This window comes from Ceratotherium simum, chromosome 9 (genome assembly GCF_057802395.1).
Source record: "Ceratotherium simum simum isolate JZ-2026a chromosome 9, ASM5780239v1, whole genome shotgun sequence".
NCBI lineage: Eukaryota > Metazoa > Chordata > Mammalia > Perissodactyla > Rhinocerotidae > Ceratotherium > Ceratotherium simum.
Window position 1 is genome coordinate 18,643,075 of NC_141908.1, and position 15,125 is coordinate 18,658,199.

Sequence of the window (15,125 nt, forward strand, 5' to 3'; positions counted from 1 at the left end):
CCTGCTATAATCACGTATTAGTTTTGGTTTTTTAATACTTGGAGATTTTCTACATAAACAATTCTCATCTGTGAACAAAGTTAGTTTTATTTCTTCCATCCCTGTTTACTTTTTGTTTCCTTTTCTTACTGCATTAGCAAGGAATTCCAGTACAATATTGAAAAGAATGGCGAGAAGGGACATCCTTGCCTTAGCAGGAAGGCTTCTAGTTTCTCACCATTAAGTATGATGCTAGCTGTAGGGTTTTTATAAATGTTCTTTATCAAGTAGAGGAAGTTCCTCTGTATTACTAATTTGCTTCAAGTTTTTATTATGACAGTGTTGGAGGTAGACACTTTATAAACGTTGCTTTAAATCAATCTATCCTGGAACTTCCAAGCAGCATAAGATGTGAGGCAAGCAAGGTAGGTAAGAAACGAAGTTTAGACAATTGTTCATAACTGCCTACTGCAACAAAATCAATAGCTCAGTACTGTAGTGTAATGGGGACAGGCAGAGCCCCTAAACGATGACAAAAGCCTGGAGCTTTAATCAGGAACTCACTTAAAAGTAGTATCTGTTGCGTTTTTTTTTTAAAAAAAGTATGTCTGCCTACACTCTGTAGTCTTTGGCAAATAGTTAAAATTTAAAACTTAGTCGGCTCAGACCCAGAGACTGACTCCCAGAGTGGAGCTCTGCGGTATTTTCTTGCAGGGACGGGAGAAGGGGTTAATCAACAAGTGTGTGCGCAGTTACTGTATTAAATACTAAAGATAAATTTTTTACTCAGTTCCTCTTTACTATCTGCTTCTCCTTAACCTTCTCTTTTAAATCATAGCCTGGTTTAAAAACACACTACCGATAAGGACTAGAAATTCAGTTCTAGCTACTAATTGGGTAAGTAACCTTAACCTCTGGCAAGTAACCTTAACAAATAAACCCACGGTCTGCGCAGTTGTGGGATTCAAACATGATAACGTAGGAAAAAAGCACTTAAGTGCGGCACAAACATGGAACGTTCCTATGCACTCTTTCCCAGGAAGGTCCTTCCCAGAGCTGCCCGTTGCGCGGAGGCTGTTCGTCAAGAACACGGGAGCCGAAAACCACGACACTGCGCGGCGGACCAAGAGCAGGGTAAAATGGAAGCTGTGGTGTGAGACAAAACAGGAAGGATTTTCTCTTTTTAAAGGGCCGCCAGACTCCCAGCCCAAGAACTCGCCCGGATTTCAGAGCCCACGCCCAACCCACGGCGCAGCCGCGTGCCCCGCTCTCGCGGGACCCGATCCCAGGCCAGCCTCTTCCCTCCTCTCCTCCCCGCCCCTTCGCCCCGCCAATCCTAGGTCCGGCATGCACCGCGCCGACCTTTTCCTTCCGAGACGACCCCCACCTTCGGCGCCTCCAAATGACAAACTGCGCGGGGCATTGTGGTCCCGTGCGCGAGAGCGAGGCAGGGGTCCGGAAAAAGAAAGCAAAAGACTAGGGCGAGCCGGGAGGGCGTTCCCCCGCGCATGCGCACGGGCGGCGGCGGGGGTGAAAAGGGGCGGTGCGTCGTCTACGGCGAGCGGAGTGGGGCGGGGTCGTGCGGCCTTGGCGGGGAGTCCGCGAGCCGGGAGGGGAGGGGGGAGGGTGAGGGAGCGGGCGGAGGAGGAAGTGTCATGGCGTCGGGCCGTGGAGCTTCTTCTCGCTGGTTCTTTACTCGGGAACAGCTGGAGAACACGCCGAGCCGCCGCTGCGGAGTAGAGGCGGATAAAGAGCTCTCGTACCGCCAGCAGGCGGCCAACCTCATCCAGGACATGGGACAGCGTCTCAATGTGTATCCTTTCCTATTCTTGGCCCTCCTCCGCTCACGCCCTGTCCTCTTCACTACTCGCCCGGTCGCCGGGCCTGGTGCCCCGTGAACATGGCGCCGCCACCTCGGCCTTCCTGGGCTTTGGCCACGCCGTAAGGGAAGGCAGGCTCGGGCTCGGGAGGCCGCGAGCGGCCAGCGGAGGAGGGGAGGAGGAGAGGCGTCCGGGAATGCGGGCTGGGAGGCTGCGTTGTGTAATCTGTTTGGGGCCGCGCGTGGTGGCGGCGGGGGTTGGGAGTGCCGCCCAGGCGAGAGGGGGAATCTTAGGGATTATCGCAGAAGAGAGTCGGCTGCTTCGACTTCCCCTCGTCCGAGAAGGGGTTGAGAGGTAGGAGGGTTCGCGGTGCTGAAAGGCGTTAAGTGTTCTCCGCAGCCTTTCCCCGCGCTGCTCGCGGGTTTGATGGCGGTTCTCTTGTACCTTGAGAGCGCCCTGGACGGAGGGCTTTTATGTTCTTGGCGTGGTTTTGTATGGGTGTGCGCGCGCGCGTTGCAACTGTGTGATGTTGAGTTGAGTCAGTCGTAGCCATTGATAAATCCTTCCTGGGCTCGCTTAATAGCAATATTAGAGTGGAATGCTCAGCAGTTACTATTATTACTGTTTGTTTGGCGTCGAGCCTTCTCTCTCCCTCCGCACCCTCCATCACAGCCCTGCGGGTTTTCGGGGTTTGTTTTTGTTTTGTTTTGTTAACAGTTTTTGGTTTGGGTTTGAGTTGGAAGCATTGAAAAAAAACTGTAGCTTGGGAGTTTTCCATCAAAATTATTTTGGAAATGAGGTCTTGTTCTTCTCAGATATTTCCTAAATGATACGTTCCAGCTCTCAGCTTACAATAAACACTGCGATTGTTTATATGCACAGATTTTATATGCACCATTCTTTCACCAAATTCAATAGAAATGTGAGTATTATTTTATTGTCTGTTTTTACTACCACAAAATCTTAAGGTAAATCGATACGCAGAAAGAAGTTAGTTGATCATTGATTTTATTGTTGGATTTAGTGTTGTAAGTTAACAGTGAAGGTAATACGCATGATAAATTTTTTGATTCAGATGCGGGGTTGTTGGTTGGTTGGTTTATTAATTTGTGATGACAGGCTGCTAGGCGCTATGTTAGGCTCTGCCAGGTCTTTTGAGCTAAAAGATAAAAGAAACGTTTCTCTACTCGGAATTATTACATCGGTGTTGATTTAAGTTTTTCATTTAAATTAATCAAACTTTTGAATAATTTCAAACTAATGTACAGTGTAATTTAGGCAAGCCTAGTCATTCTGTTGTGTATCTTAATCTTATTCGACTTAAATTGTTTCAAATATTGTGAATTGGGCTTAATTTAATTGCAGTATTCTTTTGAAATGACCCTTTGAAAGAGTTGAATGTTCAGCAGAAATATTTCATTTGCTAACACAATTTCTTAAGATATCAGACGTTCCTGTTGATCACACTTCAGCATTAATGGTCTACTTAAATTTTTGGTGATTCAAATGTCAAATCTTGCCTCAAACATGCTATGTCAGAGTTTGTGTATGTATATATAGTTTTGAAGTAAAACTTACCCTCGAATACTAAGGTACTGATTTTGAACATAACCTGTAAATGTTGACATATTGAGTAGCAACGTTAGTTGAAATTTTTATTTTAAGTTACGAAAGATGTAACTTTGTTCTTTTCAGAGTAACATGCTGTAACATACTGTCCTGCATCTGTTAACAAAGAAAATTGTGTATTTAGAAATATTTAACCCCATCTTAATTCTCATTATATTTTTGGCTCTTTTTATCACAGCTATTTTTAGAATGCAATTCTGAAAGGTGCGTGTAGAAAAACAGACTGTGTAAGACTATGCTATTTGTGGATTGTCATTAGGACCTTTTTGCTAAGAAAACAGTCTTTGAGAAAGTCCTTGAAATATTTTCTTGGATTGGACAGAAAAGCTTCATGGTTTAGATTGATTCCTATTTTAATCTTTTCTGATCATAATTCTGATTTAGTTTATCAGATTAGCATGTAAGTTTGTCTTGAACAATATGTATTTTTGTATACGTTTTGGTCTCTTGCGATCTCCGTTCCTTCTACTCTTTCCCTTTTAAATCTGTGTGGTTTTTGCTTTATTTCCATTTTCCTAGTTATTTCTTGTGCACAGAACTTAGGTCAATGATAGTGTTATGGAAGAGAGAGGAAGCCTTTTTGGTAATAACATTTAGATTGAAGGAATGAAATTTAAATTGTCTCCAAAGGAAGTAGTGAACTAATGGATACTAATATAAATGTGGCTTTCCCTAAGCAGCCCTTGAAAATGTTGGTCAAATCACAGGTCAGAATAGTTCTGGAAATTCTTGATGTGGGTACAGATGTCCCATTTACAGATGTCCCTGTAGAAAAGTAAGAATCAGGCTTACTTTTCTACTTCTGGTAAATGATCTCACCACAAAACTTCATTTTTGTTTTTGAACCCTCCCTCTTTCATAATTTGTCTCTATGGCCTGGTTGGTGTACTTTAAAACAAATTATCTTATTTTCAGCTAAAATTCACAGTTTTAACTTTAAATTGACTGGTGAAGCCCAGATTGCTTGGATTCTAACTTTCACTATTTTATTTAAATGCCATCATTCAATAAAAAAACCAGAATATTAATTTTTAATACCCTACTTAGTGTCTTATGTGTGTATGAAGGTCAACTTCACCATTTTACATTGAGTCATTATTAGGATAATTGAAATCTGCTGTTAATTTCTACTTTGAAAAGGAACCTTGTACCCTTCATATCTAACCTTTGTCTTCTTTACCTTTGCTACTGTATCAAAAGTGGTTTTAATATTTGTGTTGATGCACTTGCATCAATTGCACAGCCTCACTCTTTTATCTTTTTTTTTTTCTCCCTATTCTTTCAGGGTGAAGGGGGTGGTCTCAAATTGAATGTGAGTCACTTTTAAATTCATATTCCCCCACATCGTTGGGAAAATTTTTCTCGTAGGGTTATAATGGAATGTCATAGTAAGCTTACAAAAAGCATGGGTCTTCACCGTAAAGTAACTGAACACCGTTCGGTAAATTAAAGCCTAACAAGCTTAAATTTTAAGATGCTAGTGACAAACTGTATCTAGTTTTATAATAAATATCATGCATTATATTAAAATTTTTTTAATGTTTCTGTGGCTTCATTTTATTTCTCACATTGACAAATTTAAAAGTAAAAAATCCCCTGAAAGTAAAGTGCTATTGTGTTTGAGAATAAAATCAGTGTCAACATGGGTTGGTGACCCAGAAACTGTCTTTTATCATTGGGTTCTATTGTCAGTTTCTCTTAGAGGGTTGGATCACTATCAGCAGTAAATGACTTGTAGATGTAACCTAATTAGATCAGTCTACCCTTTGCTCACTGGGTGCAGTGAGGTTTGTGTAATTGGGATTAGTAATTAACGAATGGCTTTGCTGGATCAAGCTCAGGATAAATCTAGTAAAGTGTAAAAGCTCTGGAACCAACAGTGCCTCCAAGGTATACACTGGGAGAGCATCTTCCCCAATGTCAATCTTAGAATAGATATTGACTCAGCTTCTCTGTGTTCATTAATTTGGTTAGTCAAGTTTTTGATACATTTGTTTCTTATATTCCAAGTCTAATGAGTTCCCTTAAAATCAGGTTGTAAAGAGCACACTCTTTTCTGAGTATTTGTTGGTCATGGTGTATTCTCATAGCATCTCTCTAATTCATGTGGTCATTTTAATCTTTACTTTCCTTAGTTCCATTGCCGCTTTTTTGAGCTGCAGCAGTGGGAACTGTTTATAATATGCCAGATTTAAATGTATTATAGTTCTGATTTAAATGTAGTTCTGTTTAAGGTTCCAAGAGTACACGTTTAGTTAAGGACCAGTTTCAGGACTAATGATTTTAAGAAATGACTATAATGACTTCTAAGAATGCATCATCCATGTCTTATCTGAGTCTAATTTTATACGTTTAAGTTAGATTGGTCAACTGCTACACACGAGCAAACTTGTATTTGCTTGTGCTAAATTTTGATTACCACTTTTTGCTTACAGTCCCAATTAACTTGTAGATGTCATTTGAAAATTTGAGGATGTTCTTTTTGCATTCCTTTCTCCCCTTGTAAAGACTTAAATGATTAGAGGAAGGACATTCTTTCTCTATCTAGAGAAGTACCCACAATCTGTTCTTTGTCTGATAATATAGCACTCTCCCATTATAATTTTTAATAATAATCCTTGCCATAGAAATTTATTCAGGACTTCTTTTAGATTTTATCCACTAACTGTGCTTATTTATGCTCAAATTACTCATAAAACTGTCATACATGATTGTCTTTTATGAAAGAAAATCAATATTTTTGGGCAATTGGTTAGCACTCCACCCCCAAAAAAACACATTTAAACTAGAAGGTAAGCACTGTAAAGGTGGGGGGGGGGGTGTTTATTTCCTTTATTTCTTTTGGCTTTATGCCCTGTTGTATCATTAGTACCTCACATAGAGTAGCAACTATTTGTCAATAGAATGGATCAAATCTTGTTGCTCACAGGTCTGTTGAGTGAATCCTTATCCGTTTTCCTCTATATACATCCTCCTCATATAGACACACTTAAAATGTTTTATTATTAAAAACTAATATAGGAATATGGAAAATGAAAACAATAGAAAAAGGGATATGATAAGCCTCCCTTGATCCAAGTGTCTAAGCCCCCTGCCCTACGGCATTTGCTGTTAACAGGTTTTGTGTACTCTTTCAGAAATATTTTTTTGCTTGTGCAAAAATATATATGTATATATCTTTTTCAGCACAGAAAAGGCTCCCTCCCCTCCCCCCAGTTCTTGGGTCTAGCACATAGCAGCAATGGGAGAACATACAGAATTGGACTGCTCCTAGTTGGGGTTAAGTGTGGCTGTTTCTGGGGAAGTAATTTTTAAAATGGCACCGGAAGGGATGATATAGATTGACCCAGTGGTTCTCAATGGGCGGCAGTTTTGCCCATCATGGGACATTTGGCAATGTCTAGACGTATTTTTGGTTGTCATATCTTGGGGAAGGGGTGCTACTGGCATCTAGTGGTTAGAAGCCAGGGATGCTGCTACAGTGCACAGGACACCCGCCCCCCCCCCCCCCCCCCGCCAATAACAAAAAGTTACCTGGTCCAAAATGTACTTAGTGTTGAGGTTGAGAAAACACCTAGGTTAACCTAAAGAGTTGAGGGAAGGAGACTAAAGCTATGTTATCTTCAATAGATTAATTTTGAGTGGTGAATTTCATCTGTTTTAGTAAAAAAAAGTCTATTCATCTGAAATTCCTCAGGACCTTAAGAACAAAGGTCACATTTGTAATCTTTTTCTAATTGAGGGCTTTAGGGAAACTGTTTTTGATTGGAGAATTCAATCCATTTACATTTAGAGTGATTATTGATATATGAGGACTTAATGCTGCCATTTTATCACTGGTTTTCCGGTTGTTCTGTATTTCCCTTGTTTCTCGTCCCTTATATTTCGGACTACCAATTCAGTGGTAGTTCTCTGTGATAGTTTTCTCAATTTTCTCTTTATTTGTCATTTGTGTCTCTGTTCTGATTATTTGTTTAGTGGCTACCATGAGGTTTGTATAAAAAATCTCATAGGTGAGATAGTCCATTTTCTGATAGCCTCTTATTTCCTTAGTCTAAGCTGATTCCATCCCTTATCTCATCCCCTCCTAAGTTATTGTTCTCACAACTTATTCCATCTTGTGTTGTGAGTTTGTGGTTAAAATGATGAGATTATATTTATTTTTGATATTGTCCTTCCTTTTATCTTTTTCTTTTTTCTTTTTTTTTGGTGAGAACAGTTGGCTCTGAGCTAACATCTGTTGCCAATCCTCCTCTTTTTGCTGAGGAAGATTAGCCCTTAGTTAACATCCGTGCCCATCTTCCTCTGTTTTGTATGTGGGACACCGCCACACATGGCTTGATGAGCGGTGCGTAGGTCTGCACCTGGGATTTGAACTTGCAAACCCCAGGCTGCCAAAGCGGAGCACCCAAACTTAACTACTACGCCACTGGGCCAGCCCCCTTCCCTTTATCTTTAATGTTATGATTAAGTATTTGCTAACCTGTTCTGATAGAGAGCTGCAATTTTCTGATTTGTGTGCCTATTTATCTCCTTACTCAAGGCTTTGTAAGTCCTTTTTTTTTTTCAGGTATGAAGGTCTTCTGGATCATTTCTTGGGGCAGGGTGTGGGGCTTCTTGTGGTGATGAACTCTCTCAGCTTTTGTTTATCTGGGAAAGTTTTTATTTCTCCATCATATCTGAAGAATATTTTCACTGGATAGAGTATTCTCGGCTGAAAGTTTTTGTCTTTCAGAACTTTGAAAATATCATTCCACTCTCTCCTAGCCTGTGAGGTTTCTGTTGAAAAATCACCTGAAAGCCTGATAGGTGTTCCTTTATAGGTTATTTTCGTCTGCCTTGCTGCCCTTAATATGTTTTCTTTGTCATTGACTTTTGCCAGTTTTACTACTATATGCCTTGGAGTAGGTCTTTTTACATTGATATAATTAGGAGTTCTATTAGCTTCTTTTACTTGTATTTCCAGCTTCTTCCCCAGGTTTGGGAAGTTCTCAACTATTATTTCTTTGAACAGGCCTTCTGCTGCATTCTTCCTTTGTTCTCCCTCTGGAATACCTATATCCTTATGTTGCATTTCCTAATTGAGTCAGATATTTCTTGGAGAATTTCTTCACTTCTTTTAGTCTTATTTCTCTCTCCTCCTCTATCTGAAGCATTTCTATAATTCTGTCGTCCGTAATGCCTGCTCTGTTATTCAGGGATTCCAGATTTTTCTTTGTGTCATCCCTTGTGTTTTTCATCTCCAACATTTCTGATTGGTTTTTCTTTATAGTTTCAATCTCTTTTGTGAAGAATTCCCTCTGTTCATTAATTGTGTTCCTGATTTCATTGAACTGTCTGTATTTTCTTGTAACTCATTGAGTTTTTTTATGATGGCTATTTTGAATTTTCTGTCATTTAGGTTGTAAATTTCTGTGTCTTCAGGATTGATTTCTGGGTATTTGTCGTTTTCCTTCTGGGTTAGAGTATTAATATATTTCTTCATACTGTTTGATGGCGTGATTTGTGCCTTTGCATAGTGGTGGTGTCTGGTCACAGATTCCACCTGCCGCCACTGGGAGGCAGGTCAGGAGCTGTGTATGCTGAGCCCAACGGGATTCCTGGCTCACTCACAGCTGTTGTTTTTCTAACCTATGCACAGCTGCTCTGCCCAGCCTGCTGAGCTGGAGCACCGGGGGGGGGGCACTTTCTTCCACATGCATGATCCCCGGGGGCATTCTCACCCTGCCCTCGCTATCTACTCTCCTGGGGTGCTGGCTTGATGAAGACATCCCTGCAATAGCTTAGCCACCTCTATGTGGGGCTTTCCCACAGACTGTAAGAGAACTTGGAGAGCGAAGGTGTCCCTGCAGAGAACTGCCCCCTTCCCCCTGTTTTCTCAGAGCTGCGTGCTGTCTCGCACCCTAGGTCGCTGCCATTCAGGAGAGAGAGGCTATCTCCTTACCTCCTTCCACTTCCTCCTGGGGGTCCAGCACCTCCACCTTCAGATGTATGGCTGCATGGGTCTCTCAGACGTCTTTTGTGTTGTGTAAATGTTTTCTGTTCGTTTATGAATGTCCTTTTCATTGTATCTTAATGGGGAGAGTCTAACAGAAGAGCTCACACTGCCGTGATGCTGATGTCACTCAGGAACTGTTTTTGGTATTCCTAAAATTTAAAGTTTAAATTTAATTTGTTAGTAAATGTTGCCTTTCTGTGAAGTACTAATGTTTTTCTTAGCCTCTATTTTGAGCTTGTTGTGAATTTCTCATTATACTATTAGTAAATACTTTCATAGTTTGTCTTTTAACTTTATGATTTTTTTTGACATAAAGTATTTTATTAAGCAAATCTACCAGCCTTTAATTTTGCTTTATTTTATTACATTTATGCTTATCTGGAGATAAGTGTCCACCTGTATTTATTTACTGATTTCATGGGAGGAGTTTCTTGGTTGGTTGGATTGTTTTTCCTTCTTAGGTTTATTTTGGTATGTGGTTCTTAAGCATTTATTTGAGATTGATATCCCCTTTCTTAATGCAGATAAGGAAGAATCATAAAGGTTAAATACCTTGTCTGAAGTCACAGAGTGACGAAAGCAAAAATCACACCCAGATCTAGACTCTATAGCTCCGCACTATCTCTTCCTCAAGTATTTGTTACTAGAAATCTCTTCATATCCCTGAAATTTTTCACTGAAAGCAATGCATGTAAAGCTGTTGTGATGTGCCCCTTGTGATTCACCAACTACTTGCATCAGAATTATCAGGATGCTCATTAAAAATATACTTTACTGGGCCGTGCCGTAGACCTACGTAATCAGGATATTTGTGGTGGGACCTGGGATTCTTTACCTTAACAAGCTTCTGAGGTGATATTGATGTCTGTCAGAGTTGAAGACCATTGGTTTAAGTTTTGCTTTTTCCCCTGTGTGTCTCATAATCCATTGTTATACTCTGGTCATATTTTATAGGAGTCAAATCAGCATATTTCTCTTTCCTTTACCTTCTAAAGTAAAATGTCTTGTAAAATCTGAGTGGTTGTTTATGTTATAGCTCACTTCTACTTCTGCCTTTTAATTTAATAAAGCGATTAGTCCTGGAATAATCTTTTTCAAAATCCATTAATACTACTGGGAAATACTATAGTGCCATCCAGTAGAACTTTCTGCAAGAATGGAAGTATTCTGTATCTTTGCTGTTCAAAATGACAGATAACTTACCAAGCACATGTTTCCTCAATTGTAGATTTGAGATTATGAGACTAGATGATTTCTGAATTCCTTTTAACTATGAACTGCATGGATGAAAATTTATGAAGATTTCACTATGTAACAGGCACTTTACTCAGCTAAAGTATTATTCCCCTGAGGAAACAGATGCAGTTACTAAATGACTTGTCCAAAATCAAAGCAGCCATTATGTGATTGGCATTTGAACCCACATCCCTTGCCTAATCCTATGCTGTAGTTCTCACTTTTGTCCTACCCTACTGTGTTTAAGAAATAGGACACACTAACTATGATGCCAGTGGTTTCTAAGGAGATGAGTAGACAAGTAAATGATGAAAACACTCTCAGATTTTGATTTGCGTACCTCATTGGATAAAATCCAATGAAGTCCTCTTTTAAATTAGGCCCCAAATTCCTCTTTCAGTTGTATGTCAGTCTTAGCATTTATGCATTGTGCATCTCTGTTTTTTTATATGGTGCTTTCTCTTTGCTTTTCATGTGACCATGATCTGTCAGATTTTAAGACTCATCTGAAGTTCCAGCTCTTCATAAAGCATTCCCTAGATAACTCCACTCTTCCACTTCTAAATTTCTATCTGTTGGGTCTTATCTTTTGGGTCCTATTCACATTCTATTGTATTTCATCTGTTTGAAGTCCTTTAGTGCTGGAGCATAACTGCATATATGAGGCGAAGGATTTTTCCTTTTTATTATAAAATAAAACACAAACATATAAAACCACCAAAGTATAGCTTAGTGAATTATTATAAGGGAAACAACCTTGTAACCACCACTCAAGTCAAGAAAAAGAACTTTACTAACTACCCCGAAAGTGCCTCCATGTGTCCCATCTTGAGGGACCCCCTTCCCTCCCTCTACAGAGTAACCAGTATCCTTCTTATACAGTAATTGCTTTCTTCAGTTTCTTTATAGTTTTACCACCCAACTCTGCATTCCTAAACACCATGGTTTAGTCTTGCCCGTTATTAAAAATTTTGATATGTCTTTTAAGTCTCTCAGTGTACAGGTTTCCCCTCCATCTCTTTCTTTCACTTTTTTCTGTTGAAGGCCCTAGGGCATTAGACCTGTAGAGTTTCCAACTGTCTGGATTTTGCTGATTTTATACTCATGGTGCAGTTTATCACATTCCTTTGTTCTTGTAGTCCCTGCAGATTGCCATTTGGATCTAGAAATTTGATCAGACTCATGTTAGATCCATTTTTCAAGACTACAGGTGGTGGTATGTTCTTTCATCAAGAGGCAACTAATTTGTCTCTCTTTATGAGGTTTTAGCAGCTGTTGATATTCAGTGCCTAGATCCTTTCATTCATTAGTGATACTCTCTGTCATTTCTTCTTCATTTATTAATTGGAATATTTTTATAATGAAATACTGTGAACCATCTACTATTTGAACACTCAGTGGTACAGTTCATATAGGTAAGTCAGGATAAATACTTGATTCTTGACCTGTATTTACCACTTTTGTTGAGACATAATTCACATACCATATATTTCACTCAATGAAAGTGTACAGTTCAGTGGTTTTTGGTATATTCAGAGTTATGCATCAATTTTAGAAATTTTCATTACCCCAAAAAGAAAATCCACACCCTTTAGCCAACTTTTCCCATTCTTCCCCCCAGCCTATTCTAGACATTTCCTATAAATCGAATCATACAACATGTGGTCCTTTGTGACTGGCCTCTTTCACTTAGTGCATGTTTTCAAGGTTCATCTGTGTTGTAGCACATGTTAGTCCTTCATTTATTTTTCTTGCTGAACTAACATTATACCACCTTTTATATATCCATTCATCAGTTGATAGACATTTGGATTGTTTCCATTTTTTGGTTATTATATTGTTGCTATGAACATTTACATATAAGTTTTTGTGGACATATGTTTTGGTTTCTCTTGGATATATACCCAGAATTGCTGGACCATATGGTAACTCTGTACCCCAGTAATCTTGGATAGCGTCTTTACTGTCTGTTATAGCAAGATATTCCAGGTTCATCTTGTACATTTTCTGCTCCATAGGTGGAATTGGTCATTTCTTTAAGAAACCCTGCTTTTTTTTTTAGTAGGAAGTGGTATTTCAAGACCACAACCTGGACACTAGGTATGCTCATTGTTATTACTATGTTGGTCTTGTTTCTAGGCGTCTTCAATGAACAGAGCTACGAAATATGTAATACAATAAATAATATATTCACTATACATATCGATATAGTAAATGTTTATTATTCATTTATACATGAAATATATGTTAACTGGACTTGTTATATATATATATTTATTTTAAATATGTATTTAGAATACATCAGGAGTTCATTCTGGTTTAAGACAGCATTTTTTACTTACTCTCTTTTGTATTACATCTCTATGATTTTTCTTTCACACCACAAGTTTTAGTTCTCAAGAATGTAGGATGATAGAATTTAAATATCTCATAATGACTTGTTAACTTAATCCCACATTACACAAATAAGTTTCAGAATAACAGTATTACCACCACCAATATAATTACTGAGAACAATTAAATGTTTTGGCTTTGCTCTCGCTTCTTGCCCTTGGTTTTTAAAAGTTGTACTATATCTACATTATCTTAACCAACACAAAACTCTCCCTTTTAATCCTCACTTAATCTTAGTTCTGCAAGTAGCTATATATTTATTGTTCATGGCTGTTGCTTTTGTTAAAACTCCCTTTTAATCCTCACTTAATCTTAGTTCTACAAATAACTGGTATATTTATTGTTCACTACCAGTGCTTATGTTGAAGTCTCTGTAGTCATTTTGCTTGTTTGAAGTTCTCTTGAAGATCATGGAAACAATATTCTCTGAATCTTTGCATGTTGATAATGATTTTTCTGTGCTCTTCACACTCGAGATTGGTTTTGCTGGATATAAAATTCTTGGCTCATGCTTTCTTTTCTTGGGTATCTTAAATATGGAGCGACTTTTTTTCTGGCATGAAGCATTGCTGGCAGTTGAGTGGTAATCTAATTTTCTTAAATTTATTTTTGCCTAAATGGCCAAAGGATTTTTTTTCCTTTAAAATCCAGTAATTTGAGGGCCAGCCCCGTGGCTTAGCAGTTAAGTGCACACATTCTGCTGCTGGCGGCCCGAGTTCGGATCCCAGGCGCGCACCGACGCACCACTTGTCCGGCCATGCTGAGGCCACGTACCACATACAGAAACTAGAAGGATGTGCAGCTATGACATACAACTATCTACTGGGGCTTTGGGGGAAAAAAATAAATAAAATCCAGTAATTTGAGATTATCAGATAGGCCGCAAGTCACATAAGGACAGCAGATACATATGGGTCTGATGGTAACCACCATTCATACCTCCTCGTCACTGGCACAGTGCAGGGAGCTGCTGGCCCCAGGATGATGGCCTGGTGGGTGAGACAGGCCATATCCAACAGGCCAGGAGGGCCTGATGCCTGAGGGCAGGTGTGCAGGGAGCAAACTGTGCATGCCTCTGCTGTGCCCACTCCAAATCTAGGTTTCCTGTACCATGACCCCTAGTCTGGGTAGAGTAGGGATAGGCCTAGCAACAGGTGGGGACTACGGAAAAAAAAAAATCCAGTAATTTTATTATGATATATTTTGATGTTGGTTGTTCTGAGTTAATATACTTGGGTGTGTGATGTGCTCTTTCCATAGGTGGTTTCACATCTTTTTTGCTTCATGTTTTGAATCATTTTCTTAATGTCTGTTAGTTTGGAGGTAAGTTACCCTTTAGATTTTTTGTGTGGTTCTTTGGGGTGGTAAAGTATACATAAAATTTAGCATTTTAACTATTTTTAGGTGTACAGTGGCATTAAGTGTATTCACGTTGTTGTGGAGCCATCACCACCAACCATCTTCGGAACTTTTTTATCTTCTCAAACTGAAACTGTACTCCTTAACAAATTACATATTCCCCCCTCCCTCCGCCCCTGGCAACCACTGTTCTACTTTTTTTGTCTATGAATTTCACTGTTCTTGATGTCTCGTATAAGTGGAATCATAACGATATTTATCCTTTTGTGTCTGGCTTATTTCAGTTAACATAGTATCTTCAAGACGTTCATCTTCATCCATGTTGTTGCATGTGTCCGAATTTCCTTCCTTTTTAAGGCTAAATAATATTCCATAGTATGTGTGTACTACATTTGTTGATCCATTTATCCATCAGTGGACAGTTGGATTGCTTTTACCTTTTGGCTGTTGTGAATAATGCTACTATGAACATGGGACTACAAATACCTGCTCAGGTCCTTGCTTTCAGTTGTTTTGGGTATATACCCAGAAGTGAAATTACTGGATCACATTGTAATTCTAAGTTTAATTTTTTTGAAGAACTGCCATATTGTTTTCCACAGTGACAGCACCATCTTACATTCCCAGTAGCAATGCATAAGGGTTCCAGTTTCTCCACATCGACACCAACACTTGCTCTTTTCTGGTTTTCTGATAATAACCATCTTAAT

General features: G+C 39.3%; 1 protein-coding gene across 6 annotated transcripts in view; it reads left to right on the forward strand.

Moving 5' to 3' along the window:
• Positions 1-1,610: 1,610 nt before the first annotated feature.
• Positions 1,611-15,125, forward strand: part of CCNT2 (cyclin T2) — a 43,116-nt gene continuing 29,601 nt past the window's right edge. For 4 of the 6 annotated variants that reach the window (XR_001390177.2, XM_004423877.3, XM_004423878.3 and 1 more), the window contains exons 1-2: positions 1,611-1,792; positions 2,640-2,721. Coding sequence is in view for 4 of the 6 variants with exons in the window: in XM_004423877.3 (XP_004423934.1) it covers positions 1,635-1,792; positions 2,640-2,721 (240 nt within the window). In the remaining 2 variants the exon portion in view is untranslated. Of the gene's footprint in view, positions 1,793-2,134; positions 2,154-2,639; positions 2,722-4,713; positions 4,741-15,125 lie in introns of those variants that run through there. The other 2 variants (XM_087435091.1, XM_087435089.1) reach the window with 2 other exon arrangements.